This window comes from Eubalaena glacialis, chromosome 12 (genome assembly GCF_028564815.1).
Source record: "Eubalaena glacialis isolate mEubGla1 chromosome 12, mEubGla1.1.hap2.+ XY, whole genome shotgun sequence".
Classification (NCBI taxonomy): Eukaryota; Metazoa; Chordata; class Mammalia; order Artiodactyla; family Balaenidae; genus Eubalaena; species Eubalaena glacialis.
The window spans coordinates 35,697,501-35,719,415 of NC_083727.1; the positions used below are offsets into that span (position 1 = coordinate 35,697,501).

Sequence of the window (21,915 nt, forward strand, 5' to 3'; positions counted from 1 at the left end):
TTCCATGGAGACTGACATTATCATCTCTGGTGTTTCTCATCCCTCCTAAGTCTTAGAGCTCCTCCTCACCAATACTGACGCACTCCATGGTATGGTTATTGGCTTCCAACCCTTCTGGGCAATTGTCAAGGCACTTTCCAAGGTGTAAGTAAAATCCACTTTTACACTTTGTGCAGAAATTTTTGTTGAAACAGGTATCACAGTCAGCTTTGCATTCTGAAAACGAAAAAGGAAAAGAGAAATATGCTTCCTTTAGCGTCAGTTAACTATTTATTGTTGGTCCAGTTCTGTATGCTTACAACACAGGCACATGCAACTTGTATGTCAAACAAACACTTAGGCTCAAAATTATTTTGTCAAACCAAATTAAAGATTCCTCCATAGTCATTTAGTTGATGTACACCAGTCATTGATTTCAAAATTATTGTATTTATTGCCTTATGAAAAAAATTTTGACAAGAATGCTTATAAGACCAAGCGTCTATTTATATTAAATGACAGTGAAAATGTTTCATTAGAACTTTAATGAAATGTACTAGGATATTGCCTTCATGCTGCTCTTGAGGTCTATTTGTTAATTCAACAAATATTTGATTGCCTACTGTCTGCCAAGCCCTATTCTAGGTACATTGACAGCAGCATACGAAAGAGAGATAAGGCCCATACTTCACAAAGTTTACATTCTAGGAGGGGAGATACAATAAACAATAATGATAGTTGATCCTTATATGGTGATTACTGTATGTCATACACTGCTACAAGTATTTTACAATATTGTCATTTAAATCTTACAATAACCCAGTGAGGTAGCCCCTATTATGATTCTCATTTTACAGAGAAGGAAACTGTGATTCAGCAAGATTAGGTAATTAGCTCAGGACCACAGAGCAGAGTGGTCTTTGAAACTAGGCAGTCTACTTCCAGAGTGGTAAGTGCTCTGGAAAAAATAACGACAAAAACAAAAGGTAGGAAAAAGATATAAAAAATGACTGATGAGGGGAAGAGGTTGATTATTTTGGACAAGACGGTCATGGAGTGCCTCTGTGAGAAGGTGACATTTGAGCAGAATCTTGAATGAAAGGAGAGAGCCCGCCAAGCAAAGGTGTGGGCAAAGAGTTTTCCAAACTGCCAGGACGGTGAGTGTACAACAGTCATTTCAAAAGCCTTGAAGTGGGAAGATCTTGCAAGAAGGCCAGTGAGGTTAGTGCAAAGTGGTTGAGGGGCAGTCGTAGGAGCTGAGTATGGAGAGGAAGGCAGGGCCACATGTGATGTATGCTAGAGTAGTGATATTTCCTAATTTACATTTCGAAAGGTTGCTGGGTCTACTGTGTGGAGAGTAAACTTTCAGTCCAGATGAGATGTGATCTGAGAGTGTTTCCAACATTTAATTCCAACTGATAAATACATGTTTCAGTTGCTGTACTGGAATCCTTCTTGAAGCGAAAATAGCTGAATTACTTCTTTCGGTCATTAACTACTTGGATTTTGTGATGGTGGTGGGAACTCAGGTGGCACTGGTGCTTGCGGTACCTTTCTACAGGTTCAGTGAATGATAATCACATTCTCAGTTTTTGTTTTTACAAAAAAACACCCCTCAAAACTGGAGTATTTTTTAATAGCGGTGAAAATCTTCCTGCCCTGAGGGCTAAGGTCAAGTATGGTTTAGCCTAAGTGTCAGGTAAATATTATTATTTACGTAACACTGAATATTACAAATATGGCTAGAGGCCATTTCAAATCTGGAAAGTCCCCCAAGGATGAGATAAAAACATAATTTTGTGTAGACACTTACTTGTACACTTATTTATATCTGGATATCGAGTTCCATAATATCCACTTGGACATGAAGAGAGACACACTCCAATCTGCTTCATGCCAATTCTTTCCAGAACAAAAAATAGTTTGGGCTTACATGACAAACATCCATTGTAATCTGAACACGTTGCACAGCCTCCTTGGCAGCCTTGACTGACGTTAGGATGCACTAGGGGGACAAATGTAAAAAGACAAAAATGAAAGTTAAATCATAGATATAGAAGTTCAATGACATCCTCTGGGCAGGATACACGTTTTCTTTTATTAGCTTTCAATTTGGTGGTAATGGGTGAATGAGTTGGGAATTTTTCCCTCTTTTCTGTGATCTGGTATTTCCCTTTAATAATACATATATTGTTTTAATTTCAAAGTTCTTAAAATTTGAGCATTTGAGAAATAAGAATATATTGCCTCAAAATATTTATAGATAGTATATACCTAGTGGAAGTATCCTCACTGAACTAGCACCCTGGCAGATTAGAGATGGGTATTTTGTGCTCACTCATTGAAATCAATACATATTAGTTTTGCTTTTCATTTATGTGGTGGATGTCTCTAATGTCTTCAAATAAGGATGACAACATAGACTGGGGCTTAATCTGAGTAATGACACTAATTTTAAGATATCTTTTTCAACTCTGGTCTATTAGAGAACACCATTTCACTCTTTGATTCAAAGCAAACTGATTCTGCAACTATGTAGCTATTCAGCACCTCACTCCCTGCCAATGCTTTCCTGAAACATTTCTTCTCACATGAGTTTAATATTTATCAGTTCAAATTGATATAATGGTGAAAATGTGATTTATCTTATCAGTAGTTCCACGTGGATCATATGTAAGTATTTATAATAATATTTACTATAAGTTATGTTCAATATTTGATCTTTTGGGAGAGAAGTCTTATAGTTTTTGTGCCCTCATCTTTCATTTACTTAAGTGAAATATATATTTGGTGAGGACATGACCAGTCCGTTCTAAGGGCTACTACTACACATATCCCTGAGAATCCCAAGGTTTCTAAGAGTCACCAATATGTGTGGTGAGCATATTCATTAGCAAGTCTGAACAAATACAAGCATTTGGAAGATTCATGTTTACTTGAGATCTTCACAACTTTAAACCTTTTTTATGACTATTAACTGGTCATAGACACCTATGTGTGAGCTGATGGAAAATTGCTGACTGAGGTGCATCTCTCATGTAGCTGGTGTTGGGGATGATTTCTTCTCCTAATGTATTCTCTATTCATATACAATATTAATAGCTTTATTGTCCCTTCAGGAATTCACAAGGGAATAATCCTGACCCTATGAGAAGCAAGGTTGAGGCACAAGAGTGCAAAGGCATCCCCGTGCTTCTCTGACTACTGTTGGTGCGGGGAGGGACCTTGCAATTACTAAGTCTGTCTTCACAGTGATGTCTGATTATTGCTAAGTTCTTTACTGCAAAAACAAATCCCACCAGGCTTAGTTAGAAGGGGTACCCATAAGCCCGATCAGCCTTACCACAGGGGCGCACGGGTTAGCTGCAGAAAGGTCATTTGGTTGGCCAGCATTCTCTGCCTGGAGGAAACCATCCCTGAATCAGCCACAGGAACCACAAGCAGCTCATTCTCATTCCAAGACGTTTTGTAAATAAACTGAGGAAATGTGTGGGGGAAGGGCAGTCTGCTCTTCCTGTACATGCTCCTCTGCGGGGTGGGGCGGACATCTAAAGTGGCACAGGAGGTTTAGACATTACAGGACCTGGGGGACTTGTAAGTGAATACTGCCTTCCAAGGAACAGGGTCATTTTTCATGCCAGGAACTCCAGCATTGGAGACTTACAGAAAATGTGTACATATTTTAATCTGGGAAAGACCCTAAAAAAGAAAGGGGTGAAGAGAGCTCCGTGTGTTCGGAATCTAATCGACCCATTTCAAAAAGTGAGAGGTGTAGGTCAAAACCTGTAAAACCTTTTCGTAAGAATTACTGATGGAAAACAGGACCTCAGTTTGAAAGAAGATCACTCCAAGCTCAGGAAAGTAAGTGACTGAATTTAAATGAAGATGGACTGGATTGACCCACATCAATCTATCTCATCTCTGAAACGCAATTGCTCACAGGAACACAATTGTAAGTTTAAGCACCTTGAGACTTTTGTCAATTATAACTTTAAATTGATCAGTTATGAAAATCAATATGACTTACATATTCTGAGCCTCAAAAACTGATATATCTTGAAATAAATTTTATTTAAAAATTTGAGTTTTGAATGTCTGGAAACTTCTGCCAGAGAGACCTCTGTATGGGTCCCAGGATTAGTAACAATTTTGCCCCAAATTATGAGATGTGCCGAAGTGTCTTGCTTAATTCCCTCTTTAAAACTTTTGCTGATGAACGGTAGCACATTCAACTCACACATGGTACTACAATCACTCTCTTTTCCCCCATATTTTGCCTTTTTAGACAAAAGTTTTTGACAAAACAGAGTCTTGAAAAATTAAAGAAGATATGATTGTCCTAACTGGCAAGGAAAATTTGTTTGTTTTTAATCAGGGAATTTTGAATACGGGCAGGTACAAATAATGGCCAACTTTATTTCTTCAGGAAGGGTTAAGTATGATGCTGTGGGAAGTAAGAAAAATTGAGACTATGAAGCTCAGATTCCATGATTTTAGATTCTTTTACAGTTGAGTAGCATGACATTTTGCTATCTTGAACCCTGTACAAGGATCACTCAAATTATGCAGTTGGTATGACACAACTAGATACAAATTTCCCAAACTTCATCTTAAGGCAAGAGTTTTTACTTTTTATATGGAAACCACAGAAAACTTTGGTCTGGATTGACTGTAACAGCCCTTTCAGTCTTAAAATCTTATAATTCTAAGAGAGAAAATAGAATTCTACTTTGTCATGCTGCTTCTTTTTTCCCCACACTAGTTATACCTTCATTTTCTATTTCTGAATCACTTTTTTTGCAAACAATGTTTTGTACTACTATTTTATATGAGCATTGGAGGGGTTGGTGGTGGGGAGGTTTCACAGAATATCTAACGTTTGAACTTAATCTTAGAAAATGTGTTGAAGTTATGAGCATGTAAGTGGCCATGATGGGGCTGGAAGCAGGAACACCACAATTACCCCATCAAGGAGACGGGCACGAGTTCCATGCAACTGATGCTTAAGTAGTGGTGAGTGGAGGTATGAGGCACATCAAGAAAATTGGAAGCACAGGATAGATCTAGATTATGAAACCCCTTGTGGGCTCTGCCAAAGAAATTATTCTGTAGATTTGGAGGACTTGAATCTGGTGAGTGATACGATCCCATCTGTATCAGAAAGGCAATTTCCCTGGCAGCATGGCAGGCATGGAAGCTAGGAGAAGACTAACGTAAGGATCGAGGTAAAAAGACTGATGAGAGCTTAAAATATAGCAGAGACAGTGCAATGTGGTGAGAGAGGGATGCATATTCCAAGGATATTTAGGAGGTGGACTCAATCAAATATGCTGACCAACAGAATGTGGACTGAATAAGTAAGAGGATTTGTGTTTTACGTTGTGGCCAGTGAAGAGAAAGGAAAGGGACGGCTGAATAAAAGCCACAGTTGGAGGGCTGTGGCAAGGTACATAGAATAAGAAGGTCTACAAATATAAATGTGGTTTGGGATCATTGATTTTGCAGATTTTGTGAACTGTCCAAAATGTGATGCTTAGTAGATGGAGTTTAATATCGTGATGGTTGCTAGAGATGTACGTGAGAGTTTTTTAATTAGAGAAGAGATCTTGAAAGGGGGAGGTGCCGAAGATGCCAGAAGAAGGAATAGTAGTCCAAATAAGGAAAAGATACATTATCAGCTAATTTTAATAATACTCTGTTTCTATACTACTTTTGCTTTCAATTTTTACCACTTTTGCATGCATCTCATAGAAAGCTAAATTAACCGTGGAAACTGCTGTTAGTAAGGGTAGAAGCTATCACAATTATTTATTTTGGAACCCCAAACGAGGACTCAAAGAAATGCTGTAAACTTCTGGACAAATAGTGAACTTAGATCAAAGGTTAGAACCTAGATCTTTGATATCTGGTACCAATCTGTTTATATATAAGTAAACTCTAGGTGTGTAACATGGGTAAATATAAAGTGAAAACATGGGCAGAATTCATGGGAACTTTAAATTGGGACCTTCTGATTACAAATGCTTCAAATACATGGTCAAATTTGGATATCTTTTCCTAAAATTGGGAAAGAGGAAAGTATCTTTTCTTAACTTGTATACAAAAGTTAAATGTGAAGAGTATACCTTAATGCATAACTTAAACCAATTTTCAGTGTCTGAATTATCGATACTCCCTGTGTAAGTGACTTCAATTTCTCTAGCTGTTAGGCAAGTCTTCCTACTATTTCTCTGTTTGAATCTTGTGATGTGTAACTGATGCAACTGTTCCTAAAGGCTACTGTCATGATAGTTAATTCAACTTTTTTGATAAAATGTTCAGAACATAGAGTTTTAAATGGTACTAGAGCATTTGGAAAATACACAATCTTTGTTATTTTCAATGTTTATGATATACCAAACCAACTGCAGCATTGGAATCTAAGTTCTGTTTCTGTAACAATTTAAGTGTAAACTTCAAGGATTTCCCTTACTTTAATCCCCTTCTACAGCCCAACTGCAAATATTAACACCTACTGTAAATTGCTATGCAGAAGAAATCCATTATTGCATGCTGTCAATTACCTCTGAGAGTCATTTATCTGTGGCTAGAGAATTTCCAGAAGTACAAAATTTAACAGACTTTAGGTTTATAATAGGCTCGACTAAGTTCAAAGGAAGTGCTAAACACATGAAGGTAACATTGATTTTATAATTCAGATAATCAAAAGTTAATAAATTAACCAACTTGATAAATTTATTTTTAACCAGTGAAACATACAGATTCTCCCTAAAGCATTCTTGTCTTCACAACATTCACTGTCTGCTCTTCTCCATGTAGTGGCCTTAGGAGACAGGTTAGGGAGAAGAGACAGGTGAAATTCTATAATCAAAGTTACTTTTACATCTGTCCTTTCTTCCATGTCCTCTCCTTTTACAAGGATGTTCGCATTGACTGGAAGCCTCTCGAAGGCAGAAATATAGTCGGTCTAGAGAATTTCTTCATAATTTTCCGGATAATTCTCAGCCTCTACACAGGGTAGCTGCTTACTGAATAGGTCCTCATTAGAGTTGCTGGGGTTTTTTTTCCCCCTTTGGCCATACAGCATGCAAGCTCTTAGTTCCCCGGCTAGGGATCGAACCCGCACCCCGTGCAGGGGAAGCGCGGAGTCTCAACCACTGGACTGCCAGGGAAGTCCCTTCATTAAAGAGTTTTTGATTATTGAATGGATGAAAGCAATAAATATAAAATATAAGCCATTTATTTGTGTTTTTTTTAAAAAATAACGATGTTAAAGCAGTAAATATTTAACAGAAAGTACCTATAATAATTGATTTTAAGTGAACTGTGTCTATGAACACATAGTAAAGAAACCAAGTTTAAATCACATACATTTTGAGGATGCTTAATTATGAAATAAATCATTCAAAATAACATAATGAAAGCTTTTCTAGGTGACATTTACTTCAGTTATCCATTCACCTAGTGAAAATGGAGACTTTTTTGTTGCCTAAGTTAGGACAGCACATTTCTATCAGATCTTGGGACTTGATTGTTATAGAATCATTTTTAAGTTTAATGTAATCTTTTGGTCGTGGAAAGAGATGTTTCATGTTTCATTTGGAATGTTTGGCAATATTCACTTTAAGAAAAATCTAATGTTAAAAACTTGAATAACTTGGCAGTCTCTTTCAAATTCTATTGAATCAACCCCAGAAAATATTGAGAGTCAATGTTTCTTATTTGTTCATAGGTTAAAGCTTTTAGGGCAAAACTGACAATGGCTAAGATCTCTAGAACCATCTGGGCAACTTGGGAGTATTAGGTATAGACAGCAAAATATCAAAAGCTGCTTAAATAAATATAATCGCTTACTGGTATACAATACTCCTTTACATTCTTAAACAATGATACCTGGATGAACAGAGGTCTATCATAGTCCTCTATTATTATTTTTGACTAATAATTTGTTAAAAGAGCAACATGTTTATATATATACATATATAGATTTTGCTATTTTTGAAGTACTGTGTATCATCTGATGATTTTAATGTCTTCATATACCAATGTTTTAATGATTAAATGAATTAAAATTCACCTATGCTATTTAGATATATAAATGTACATGCATGTGTGTGTGTGTGTGTGTGCCCGTATTAGACACATGACACCCACACATTCTATTTGGTCTTTTGTCAAATCAATAGCACAGACATGAACTGACCTGAAGCAGTTAAAATCATTGAGTCTGCCACATCTTTTGTCCCAGTGAACCAACTTCTGATACTCTGAAAGTTTGTGCCCAGACCAATGGGTTCACAAAATTCCCAACAGTCTCAGAGAGGAATGTATTCACCAGCTGCTGAATACAGCCCAGTTAGGGCTCCACCATTATTATGTGGGAAACATACTGTTTTTAATGGAAACTATTTCTTGGAAAACTTGGAAAATCTTTCTTTTTCTCTTACTGAATAATAATTTCCTGAAGGGAGTCTAATATTTATATTCTATAAATACTTTAAAATAAAACCACAGCAATAAAACAGACCTAACATTAAGTAGCAATTAGCTAGACTTTCCACTAAAATCAAGCCAGCTCAAAATATTAAGAACATGGCTAGCAAATGATGGCAGATATAGAATTCCCGAAATCTAAGATATGATGAATATTTGGAACTAGATGCCAAGTTGGTGGACAATGGCTGTGCTTTGTCTATCCACAGGCTGTAGCATCAGAACTAGAAGTGAAAGATGAAAGGGGGTTGCATTGTGTGTATATATATATATGTATATTATATACATAATATTATATATAGTATATATAATATTATATATAATGTATATTTAATATACATAGATTATATATATATACACACACACACATATATATACACATATATATGTGTGTACATATATATGTGTATATATATATATAGTGGAGACTAGTATTAAGGTTTTTAACAAAAATTTCTGATAACTACTATGTGCCCAACACTACACATGGTGCAGAAAACGTAGGAATGAATAAGACATCTGGTTCCCGATCTCATGACGTTAATCGGCTAATAAGCAAGTAAACAAAAAATTAAATGATTAAAGACTGTGATGAGTGTTGTGCAGGAAATAAACAGGTGGGTAAAGCAGAGAATAACTCTGGGAAGCTATTTTAAATATGCTGGTCAGGAAAGGCCCCTTTAAGAAGTTTACCCTTTAGCTGAGACCTGGAGGGTGAGAAGGACTCAGCCATGAAAACCTGAGGGAGAGCACCCCAGGTGCAAAGACTGTGGGAAGGAACAGGGCATGAGGAACAGCACAAGGGACACCAATGAGGCTTCAGTGCTGTGACTGGTATGAGATGAGGTTAGAAAAGGAGGTTAGAGCCAGATCCTACAGACCCTCTTCGACCAAAGTAAATAGCTGGGATTATCTACCAAGTACCTTTAGACTCTGCATTGGTAAGAAGATATCAGAAGGAAAGGAAAGAACACATTTTTGCCTGATTTAGTTATTCATTTTAATTTTTGTTAATTTTATGGGTCATGGAACAGAACCAGCATCTTGTATTCCACGAAAACATGTTTTCCTATTAATTTTTATATTAGAGGATAATGTTCTAACTAGACATAACTTGGGAATTTACATTCAGATTGCAATCTTGGAAGAGACTGTACATTGATCTACCTGTACTTTGCTCTTGGGAACATGTTATTTCTCTTTTGTTCCTCCCACCTCTCTCTAGCAGTAATTTTAGTTTGCTTTGGGGTTTTAAATTTTCATTCTCTTGTACTGGAGTGTGTGTGTGGAGGGGGAGGGGGCGTTGGTGGTGGTGAGAAGAAACAGGAAAGTTATGAAATATGTAAGACGTCATAAGAATAAATAAAAAGTAAAAAAGTAAAACATTTTGCAATCTTGAATATAATCCTTTTTGTATTTTTCTGAATTCTTGCCATTAGTGACGCCTACTGACACAGTCTAAATAATTTAGAGCAACAGCATTATAGTTTTCACTTATAACCTTCCTTTTAGAATCCCACTATTATGTTCTTTTTTTTCCATTAAATGAATTAAATAACCTAAGGACTAATTCCAAAGTTGATTCTTCAAAAGTAGTGAAAACCATATTAGTTTTCCTATGAGCTACCAGATAGCTATAGTTGATACTACTGCTGAAACTGCAACAAAAAGCATTTGTAGAACCAAAAATAGTGGGGGTTTTTTCCTAACTACAAGTAGAAAATCTATCATGAAGTACTCTGCTACGGGTGTAAAATGTAAGGTACTGAATCAGCATCTCCAGCTGTTGCTGATTGGGGGGAAAGCTTCCCCTTCTCCAAGTGGCCATGTTCCCAAGCGGAGGTGAATAGAGGATAAGAAGGCGTGGACAGGGGTAATGGAGACCCAGATTCTGTAGAGAGCCAGGACCTGTTGATGAGTTAGTGGGCGGTAATAACAGCGTTTTTCATGAGACAGATCCAACAGTGTTCATCCAACAGTGGGAATTATTATGTGCTCCGGTCTGGCTGAGAGAGCCATTCTTTTTTTTTTTTTTTAAGGAGAGAATTAATTAGAAATCAACATAAACAGAAAATGTGATAGTTTAATGGTAATGAGTCTGCATGGGTGTGATTCTGTAACTACTAAGTTCACATTCTTGAATGAAACAAACTTCAGTTTGTGCTAAAAACAAGCTCCACTTTGTTATATTCTGAATAAACCTAAATCTTCTCACCACATAGCATGCTAAAGTAGCATATCTGATGGCTGAAGTCTTAGCATAAGCAAACAGCAGGCAAGGGACCTGTGATATTTTAACAGGCACAAGATGTGCAAATAGTGGGTATACCATTAAATAAATCCAGCTTTATGTGTGACATCTAAAGTCCTGAGCAGAAAAAAATAAGTGGATTTTTCTCCTAGATTTACAAAATTGCTGACAGAACAGGAGCTGACATGCACCTTTGTGAGTATGATGCATTTTTGTATTTATGTGCATGATTCACTGTGGTACCCCCTCATTCAGAAATGGGCCTTGCATGTTCCCTAGAGGAGCACAGGAACTGGGAGGTGGAGAACTGGCTTTGAACTCAAACAGAGTTCTGACGTTCACTAACTGAAAAACCAGAAGGTACCTCTTCATCTAGCTATTCATTTAAACAATTAAGTTTTCTAACATCCAGACACTGGGCTAGTTGGTGAACATCCAAAGATGAAAAAAACCAATAATCTGTGTCGAAGAGTTCACAAATAAGAGACTGATTATTTATTTAGACAATAGTTGCTTAACCTCTTTGAGCCTAAGCTTCCTCATCTGCAACCTGAAAATATCTACTCGATAGACACTGGGGGGATTAAGTGAGACCATGTGTGAGCACCTAGCACTCTTACAGGCACTCGTTACAAATCAGTAAGTGTAAGACATTTTGTTTTACTCAAGAAGTACCAAGCACATCCTTGTACTATTTCAACTCTTATTCAAGGTAGCTGGAAGCTTCAGTCAATAATAACTCCTCAAAAGCCTCCAAGCAAGGAGACAGGAGAGAAGGCAGATGCTGAAGCTTCTTTCTAACACAGATTTGGGGAACCTCGAGGAGCCAAGGATTCACGAACAGTCATAGAGAGGGGCTACATTTTAAGGACTGCAGACACAGCTTTTAATGGGTATCAATGGTGGTCTCAAACAACATTCTGAGCAAGAAGTCCTCTGGGACTCTAGCAACACATTGACGACAAGAAACTGCTTAAACAGACTGAAGGAGGTCAGGCATGCCATGGAAATGGTACCAGAATGGTACAGAGAACGTGAAGGTCTATGCCTGTGGTTCTCAAACTTTACTGTATGTGAAAATGACCTGGAGCACTTGTTAATAATGCAGATGCATAGGTTTTACTCCAAAAGATTTTGATTTGGGAATGAAGAGGTGGGCCTAGGTAGCTGCATTTATAAGAAGCACCCCAGGTGAATGTGATGCAGGTGATACAAATACCACACTCTCAGTATCACATCATGGCCATCCTCACAACTAAGTATTTATTCAGTGATTACTGGAAATTCTCTAGTAGGGACTGAGACACAAAACACGGTCCCTGGCTCAAGAATTCTACAACACAGTTAGTAGAATAGTCTGTTTATATTCTGAGGGCTATAAATACATAGTTTAGAAATTTACAACAGAAATTAAAAGGTAGGAGCAATTACTGATGGCTGAGTTACCTGAAGACTGTAGAGAACGATTAGGAATAGTTATGGCACTTGAAGGAAGAGAAGAACTAAGACGAATGGAAAGAGAGGGAATGTTATGAACAGGAATGTTTATGTAGGAATATATAAAGAACATTTGGGATAATGGTGAATATAAAACTGTGGAATTTTATGGGATCTTAGATTTCAGATGAGAACACTGACATCCACACAGTTAATTAGCTTCCAGCTGATAGAATCATAAACCTTTGGAACTTTAGAGGGATTTAGTTCAAACAGCTTCCCCAGAACAGTCTATTTAATCATGTTTAGTAAAACAAATCTTATGATATTTGGGGGCAGCCAACATAATTATTTTACTGCATCCCCTCATATTGAACATCTTAAAACACCTCCCACAGTGAACGTTAATCTGTCTTTCAGAAAGTTCTACTACCATAGAGCACACCCAATATGCTTTCTGTTTTCCTTCAGACCGTTTGTCAAACAATGCTTGGTGCTTTGGATGAAAAGATGGATAAGACCTAGGAGTTCCAAGTATGGCTAGAGACTATAAACAAGGTCAAGCCAGCGTGGTAAACACTGTGTACAAGGTCAGGGAGAAAGGAAACAACTAACCACCTGGAAACACCTACTTGGGAGACCTGACATTTGAGCTGGATATTGAGAAATAAGGAGAAACTGGGTGGGGATTTGAATTTAATCTTACACATAATTTGGATGAACTGTTTATGGACAAATCAGTGACATGATCTAATTTGGTTCTAAGTAAATCCTCTCTGATGGTGGAGAAAAGAATCACTGGGAAGGAGAGGCTAAAAGTTGAGAGAGTCAATAGGATGTTTTGTTCTGTACCTGGCATTGCTGTTAGCTGAATTAGAATAGTATTAATGGGATGCAAAAAGAGAGCATGGATTTTAAAGTTATTTTCAAAGAAGACTGGACAGGATTGACAGGATTTGACAATCAATTTTCAATGGGAAAATGAAAGAGTAATAAATGTTGAGTTGGGGGTTTCTAACTTGGGAGACCAGGCATACAATGATGTGGTTAACTGAGATAAGGGAATCCAGATATCAAACTAGAAGGATAGGTGATTGAGGGAGGGAGAAAAGCAGGTGAAAATGATTCTTTTATTTTGAGGTCCTGGGGCTTGGACTTGTCTTATCTCCCTTCTGTATCCCAAACACATAGCCCAGGACAAGGCACATTAACAGGTTCATAATGCATCATAAAGAATAAAACCCTAAACCCCTTCATTTTATTAAAAAAAACCCAAACCCCCCAAAAACAAAAGCTGAGGCTTATGGAGTTTTGGTGCCTTGACAAGGATCACCTAGCATTAGTGGCACTTTTCAGGGTTTTGTTTTGTTTTTTTTTTTTTTTTGGTTTTACTGGAATGTGAAATTTATGGAGAGGATTACAGGGGAGAGAAAGTTAAGACTAAACATAAGGCACATGAATAGCGGGCCAAGGAGTTGGCTGTGCCGATAACAAGGAAACGTCATGGTTTTGAAAGGTGATGGGACTTTAGGAAAAGCTGTTCATGCATAATAGGAGTTCAGAAAACAAAGTTGGGGGGAATGCTTGCAACCCGGCAGTTCAATCATTACACCTGAGTGTGCACGCATTTAGGTATGGAATCTAAGAGTTCTCCAAAACCAAAGAGAACTAAAATGCTGAAGCTAAGCGTGATTTCTTACAGCATCAATATCCCATTACATTTCCAGTGTTTAAGATCATTCCCTGATGTTCATTTCCTCGTGATTAGTCATTGTGGAGACAGGTCCTGGAAAGTTAGTCATGAATCTTGCCCAGAGTAGGAGCAGAGACACCTGACTGTTATTCCTCTGATTTTCCATCTTCCTCACTGGATAAAATAAATGTTCCTGTGGTCCATGATAATGATCACTCTACATTGAGACTATGCAGCCAAATCTTTAGTAACAAAAAGAGATCCAACTTGGTTCATCTTCCATCATACCCTCTATAGGCATGTTACTTTGGATACTGTATCACCAGAATATTAATCAGGGAGCAAATTTCAAGATCCTAATTCATTACCCAATATATAACAAAAATAAATGATTATAGTAAAATAGCAAAATGGGAAAGCTGTTTTCCTTAATATTTTATAAAATAATGTATCACTATGAATCTTTATTTTTAATTTATTTTAGCTTATAAGGACTATCAGGGGAGCCATGGGCTTAGAATTTTATTCTTAGATTTAAAAGCATTTCTGTTCTGTCTTTAAAATAGCTTATTTGGTACCCTTTTCCCTTGGAATTTCCCCCACCCCACCTTCCAGGATGAGTTCACACATGGGTATTTAAATGGGAAAGAACCTTAAAGAGCCACCAATTCACCCTGTCAGCCAATAAGAATCATCTCATCCATAACAAAGATTTCCCCTAATTTACATGCCTTTATTGTCAAACTCAAAGAAATTAAACTAATAGTAGGAACTTCACAGGAGATGAATGGCGATTCTGGTAATGCAGGAATGGCCATGAACTTGTAAGACAAATATGCGTACAAATGTGCATGTGTTTATAAGCTGTACAAAATTATATTGATATGTTATTGTTAATAATGGGCATAATGGTACTTTACCATCTCAGGGCCAGATCTGAACCTAACCATTCCCAGGAATAGAATAAGAATATATTTGATGAGGAAACTGACAACTGTATTTGATGAGAGTATGTATAATTGGTTTGTTTTTTAAAAATTGTGCCCTATTGTAAGTCTTGTTAGACTAGGACAACAGGTTATAGAAACTTTTTAATGTTTAGATCTCATGGAGTAAGAAAATGAAAAGATTGTGAAATAAATATCCAGTGAACAAATAATTCTCTTTGAAACGACCGTTAATTAAACAAATAAGAAATCAGATTGCCAGAAGATCCACAGAGCACTTCTCTGGAACGTCAGTCCTTGACACCATCTGCCATGTGGTGTCTGGTGTTACAGAATGGCCACAGGAGTTGTTTCTACTCTTGGCTCCACTGCAAAGTGACTTCAGTCAAATAATTCACTTCTCTGCCTCTCTTTTTCCTCCTCAGTTACGTGAGGTAATTATGCTGCATGCATTATTCCCTGCAATCTTCCTAGATATTAAAACATGCTGTAGGACTTCCCTGGTGGCGCAGTGGTTAAGAATCTGCCTGCCAGTGCAGGGGACATGGGTTCGATCCCTGGTTCGGGAAGATCCCACATGCCGCGGAGCAACTAAGCCCGTGTGCCACAACTACTGAGCCCTCGTGCTACAACTACTGAAGCCCATGCGCCTAGAGCTCATGGTCCGCAACGAGAGAAGCCACTGCAATGAGAAGCCCGTGCACTGCAACAAACAGTAGCCCCCGCTCGCCGTAACTGGAGGAAGCCCGCGCATGGCAATGAAGACCCAACGCAGCCAAAAATAAATAAATAAATAAATTTATAAAAAAATAAAATAAAATAAAACATGTTGTACACCTAATCCACATGGCTCTTTCTCTAGTATTTTCTATTTCAGTAAATGGCACCATTCATTGGCTGAAGCCAGAGAGCCGGGTGCCCTCCCCACCCTCATCAATCACCCTTTCCTATGAACAGAGCTCACATCTTTGCATTTCCTACCCCCACTTCTGCTCCCATTGAGCAATTACAGTGAACTTTTAAGAACAGTAGTTGTGATCTTATCAGGCCCCTGCTTTAACAACTGTTTAAAGGCTTCTCATTATACTTCGCAACTAACCACTTCTGTCAATTAGCCCAGTTTACTCTCTTGTCTAAGGAGGCATCAGTAGTTCTGTCTCAGTAGCAGAAAGAGAATTTCCCTCATTTAAACCTCCTTTGGCCTTCTCCATTAATGGGCTTAATGAAAAGCAGAGTGTAATGGGGAAAGCTGTGCTTTAGGCCATAAGATCTGGGTATACACTTAATTCTACCCTTTCTGACTAGGTCATTTTGATCCGTTTCCTAATTAAAGCCTCAGTTTCTTCATTTCTAAAATAGTTAACTATATATCACGAGATTGGTGTGAAGGCTACATGAGATAACATATATAAAAACACCTGATAGTCACCTCTCCTTATGCAAAATCCTTCACAAGTTAGTAATAACATACAGAAAAGAGCTGGATCATATTATTTTCAAGGCTCTGAATTCTGGCAACTGACATTTAAAGCTTTCAATTGATGTTAGGAAAGATCACATAAGAAATCCAAATAACTTGTTGACATGCATTTGCCAAACTGGTGCTTTAAGTAGATCGGATTGTATGTTCCATGTAGTGGTCAAGGGTTACCATAAAAGGTTTGAAAAATGCCTCTGAGAGATGGACAAAAATGCACTAATGTTTAAACATACAATATTTTAATGTTTGTTTGATAAAAGTAATTCCAGTTAATGAACTAGTGTGAAAGTTCAACTATAGAAATTATTCAGTGCCAAAAAAGGAAATTCGCTCAGCTAAACCATGCCGCTCCATTACAAGCTTTACCTAACAATGCCAACCACGTTTATAGTTTGCATAGCAAACTTCCTATGATTGTCACAAACGTCATGCTAAGCCATGACTCCTATTCATCGGTCATAAATTTTCAAGCAAGAAAATACTGGGAGGCCCAATAAATTCCAGTGTTTTCAGTTGATCTTTCCTCTACCTTCCTGCGTCTTCCCCACATGATGTCTAGTATCCTTGTTTTCCAGAGAAAAATCTGGGTGTTCATTAAGCTTATTTGTAAACAATCTGATTTCCAGTTCTATTTAAACAAGACTTAAAAAGAAAAGTTATACAGCTTAGAAAGAGTGCCTAACAGTTTTCACTTATCTTAGGCCAAATACTGTTTAATTCTGGTTTCATGGTTTGTTTTTTTTTTCCTTAACGACTGTGACATGCTACAAATCACGTGTGTTTTGTTCACTTTTGTAATCTTGGCACATACTAAATGTCCAATAAATAGCTGTTGAATGAATGAATGAATTTATGTTATTTTAGGCTAAGTTTAATTTCAATTTTCCCTGTACTTCCCCCCCAACAGAACTTCTTTTTCATTTGTGAGCTTTTTAAAAATATGATCTAAAAAACTCCATGAAAGTACAAAGAAAATCTCATGCTTTTGAATTCAAGCTCTAACTCCACATTCTTGAAGTTTTGACAGATAGTTGTCTAAGGATAGAGCATGCTACAAGAAGGAAAGGGAAAGCTCTTTGATCTTACTGTTGCAGGGACTTCAAGATCAGTCTCTTGCTTTCAAATAAATGAAAGTTTAAGAGTCAGATTTTATAGTGGATGCAACTGAATCACAGACTAAATGATTTGTCTAAATTATACAGCAGAGTGTTAATTAGAAATCAACCCACCTACCCTCTAATGTCGCATTTCTCTAGCTATAGTCCAAACTCAAAAAGATCAAGATTCTAAAAAGGCAACGAGAAAGATGTTATTCTCCCACAATGAAGTTTATGAAGTTTCCATGTCATCTCCCTTAAATCTCTTTTTATTTTCTTTGCAAAATCATCAACAAATATAGGATTCAAGTGGGATCCAACTGGAGACTCAGCAGTGAATGGTTGTCACTATAAGTTAGAAGCAAAACAAGGAGGAATAAAATCCCATTGTAGATATTTTAACAACATTATTTATATAGCATCTTTTCTCTAAAATGCTTTTCAGCAGAAAAAAGATTCTATGTAAAGTAAAAAGAAAAATCTGACTCCTGTAAAGAAGAAAAAACTACATATACTAATGAGAAATCTTAGATTGTGACTTATCAATAAAGAAACTGAATTAAAATTCTTGGCTTTTTATATTTTAGTGTAGGCCTTAAATCATCAAGCGAAGGAGGAAACAATAAGTAGTGTAAAGGATGTATACCTTTTCTAGTCAAGTATCACAGTAATCATCAATATAGTAGAATTAATTTGAAATTCAGTCAATGAAGCCTCCGATGTTTTAAATGACTTAGCTGTGTAATCCCCTAGTATATAAAACACTTGAAAATGCCATGCAAACAGGAAAGTGCAGAAGTGGAACACTGGTGCGCTTCCACCCCTTGAGGCTAGGTTACCACCCTGTTTTAACAAGTGATATTTGATACAAGTATTAGAGCTTAGCTATTATCCCTTTTAATAGTTCTTGAATAACAACACAGAAACCAGAACTTACACCAGATAGGATCTCAGATGTATTACTTCATTTTGTTGGGAATATGGAGAAATAGCTAAGAGCTACACTGAACTGACAGGGTGATAGAAAAATCTGTAACTGCCCCTCACTTTTTATTAAACCATTAAAACACTAGTAGCCAATTTTTACTATTTTCAATTTAATTTAACTCATTTCCCCTACATTCTGTGCACATTAAAACATGTCATCTCTCTGGTGATAACATATAATATTTTTCAGTTCAGGTTACACAGAGTTCAATCTACTTCCTATCTGGATTCTTTTTTCCCTTAGTCTTTTCTCCAGTGTACAATATTGGAATCTGTGCATCAGATAGCATAAGGCCTGTTGTTGCAAACATTAATAAGATATATCTTTTGGAAACAGTTACTTACACTTTGTTTCATCTCTAATGGAAAGGATTTCTCTAAATATTTACACCAGAACAGTTGTCAGAATGAATCCTGCAAAACTGCTGGCATACTCCCAGGAGCAGGGGCTGGTGTGGGGGGAAGGGGAGACTCCTGGTTCCTGGTCGTATAATTTTAAGCAGCCCTAGATTTTCAGGAAGCTGCTTGCTAGAATATGAAGGGTCTGTATTAACAAAAAGGTACTTCAGTGTGTAGACAAATTCAAGTAAAGTATCTGAACAGCCACTTTCGTTTATTGCTCTTATAAAAATGGCTCTCCATTTGCTTCAGGTTTAAAGTAAAGGGATGGATTCGGTTTCAGAGACCCAGCAAATAAATTGTATATGAGGAAAGAAACTTGTATAGGAAATGTGAAGGAACACTGAAATCATTCTACGCAGTGGCCCTCAAGGTGCTTAATATATAGAAATGACTTGTTTCTTCCATGAATTGCTGAGCGAGAGAGTCAGCATGCAAAAGTTAGACAGGAGAGACGTGAAATCTGCCAAGATAAATGCCAAGATAAATGCAGCAGTGTTTCATAAATTAACTCGGCTGTCTGTGGGTTTGTTTTTTCTTTGGAAGAGCCTAAAATTAAGGCTGTTCGACTCATCTTAGTAGTGGTTTAGAATTTGAGGAGTGGATGAGAAAGTAAGTTCGGGCTAGGAAGGGTAGAGAAAATATCCTGCATTGGAAAATCTTGGCAATTTTCATTTGAAATGTGTTCTTATCTGATGAACGATGGTACTTCTGCCCCAAAGTCTGTGAATTAAGTAGTTTGGTTAAAAAATGATTACACAAAGATTTCTGGGTTTGTAAGCTCTCCATTTATAGTATGGGCAAGATATTAAGTTCAGAGGCAAACAGTTCATGATGAATTCCTAGAACGTCAATGAGGTGTCCACATGGGTACTGAAAACGGTAGAAGTAGCCTGAAATGGTCTGGACCTACTCTGGTTGGAAATCTCCCTTATTCTATTAGAAATTAAACATTGAGGTATGGGCACATAATGCTCACAAGTCTGAAAACACACATGAATCAGGGCTGCACCCTGGAGGCTCAGTGCTAGGTAGAAGGGCACATGCTATTGATTGTACTAGGGCCAAGGATGCATCGACATGATCTTGCAAGTCTGATTGGCTTCCAAGGGAATCCCACTGATCTATGTTAAAAGTTTGGATTTACATCAAGCTCTGGACAGAAATGGAATGTTGGATGGATGTCTTAGAAATATGCTATAGGAGAGACTGCCCCTTTTAAATTATACTAGTCCTTGTGGAGAGGGCTAAGAGTTAACATCTTGAGGGTGGCATGAAATGAGTCTGTGAATTGAGGCCAGAGGGGCTAAGGATACCGCCTTCAGGCTTTATTTCTTGTTACCAAACAGTAATGAGGGTCCTGTTAAACTTACATCAACAAATTGCTCATAAATTGGAAAACAAGACTGAATTCTGTACGAAACAAATCTTCAGCAGCTCAGTATGTGCTCATTTAGTTTGTGGCCAAGCAGCACTTGTCTACGTCTTCTGTATTGCATGGCAGGAACTACATGCCATCAAAAGGTAGTGAGTGATACAAGTAAATGCAAGGTCACCGTTTTGCTGCTAAATTTCCAAAAGTTAAGATTCTTCAATTCTTCAATCAGCTCATGGTCAATTTAAGACCAAATAAAATCAAATATATGATTCCACTAAACTGGTAATATCATATTGATAGCAGATCATTATAACTCTTTGATGTACACAGGGCATGAGGTCAGGGTTTATTTGCCCAGTGTTACCTGGAGATTGCCAGTTGCCACAGAAGGCTGGCCAGAATAAGAATCTGACTGCGTGCCTTTCTGTGGATTTAAAATAAGCAATATCACCCATCCACATGTTTAAACAAAGAGAGTCTAAGGTCACAGGCGTCTAAGGTCTAAGGTCATAGGAGTACTAAAATATACTGACGTCATTCTGAATCATAAGAGAATGTGAAACTTACCACATTAAGGACAGTGGGAACTCTGTGACTTTGTTCAATTAAAGATCCAGCACATGAGGTGACAGAGTAACCTTGCTGGGTATTTGAGGCAGTGTCAATAGTTTCAAAGGTGAACTTTCACTGAGGTTATTAAGCATAGATATATTTGTGCTACTTGAATATTTTCCTATAGAAAGGCTTAACAATCTTCTAATTTCTAGCATATTGAAAGCTTAAAATCAAAGCACTGCTTGGTTCTTAATAATTTTGATTTAGCTGCTTACAGCACCGTATTTCAAAATGGTATTGTTTTCAGTAAAAGAAATCCTAAGCTTGCTCTTGGCCTTTTCCTAGATCTAGAGGCTTTAGAGCTCCTGTCCTGTGCAATATACTACTATTTTCTTATTTCCAAATGTTACGTCAGGAATATTATATCTAAATTGACCTTAGGATGTTTACAAAGATCCTTTCCCCCTTCCCTTCCCATCCTAATCAGACACCTCTTGTACAAAGACTCAGACTACATTCCTTGGGTTCTTTTTATCTACTCAGGAAGGGAGGAGGAGAACTTGCAGTGATGACAGCAGGAGTTCTGTATGTGTGCGTTTGCCCTCATGCAGGCAGACAAGGTGGTTTATAAGATGACGGTGATTTGCACTGCGCACGTATACTGGCGGCACATTTCCATCTCTTGCATGCTTAGGATGAATAACCTATTGAGGAAAAAAAAAATTGGTGGAAAAGCATTGTTTTCTGGTGGGTTTCCTGCTCTCTGTAACTCATGATTGCTCCCATTCCCTAGGGACAAGTAACTAGGTCTGACCACGGAGCAATGGCTCAAGCGTGCTGTGATGACCCTCCTCCCCAAAAGCCTGGCTTTCCTCAGTCTAATTACTTTTGGCAATTGTGGTTATTGGGATTTGGCCTAGTGACTCACTGGAACCCAAATTCTCCCAAGGAGCCCCCTTAACAAACAGAATTAAGTCTGACAGGAAGCCCAGACTTCCACCTCACTTTTACATGGAGCTTTCCCTGGTTTATGGCAAGGTTTGAACATCGTTCATGGACTAGAAAAGAATAATAAACAAGATTTAATGAAGATAACCACTTAAAGAAGAGCACATTAGGAGAGAAGTAAGAACAGTAAGTTCAAGAATAAACAACCTACTGCAAAACTTAACCCATTAAGATAGAGTTACAACTATGCTATTTATAGTAGTTTTACTGA

General features: G+C 37.5%; 1 protein-coding gene across 1 annotated transcript in view; it reads right to left on the bottom strand.

Annotated features, from left to right (window-relative positions):
• The window catches only part of RSPO3 (R-spondin 3), a 74,218-nt gene that overhangs the window by 41,912 nt on the left and 10,391 nt on the right, over positions 1–21,915 (bottom strand). Inside the window, exons 2-3 of the mRNA XM_061207401.1 lie at positions 1,793–1,984; positions 70–216 (exon numbers count right to left, since the gene is read on the bottom strand). Of these exons, the coding sequence (XP_061063384.1) occupies positions 70–216; positions 1,793–1,984 (339 nt within the window). The remainder of the gene's footprint in view (positions 1–69; positions 217–1,792; positions 1,985–21,915) is intronic.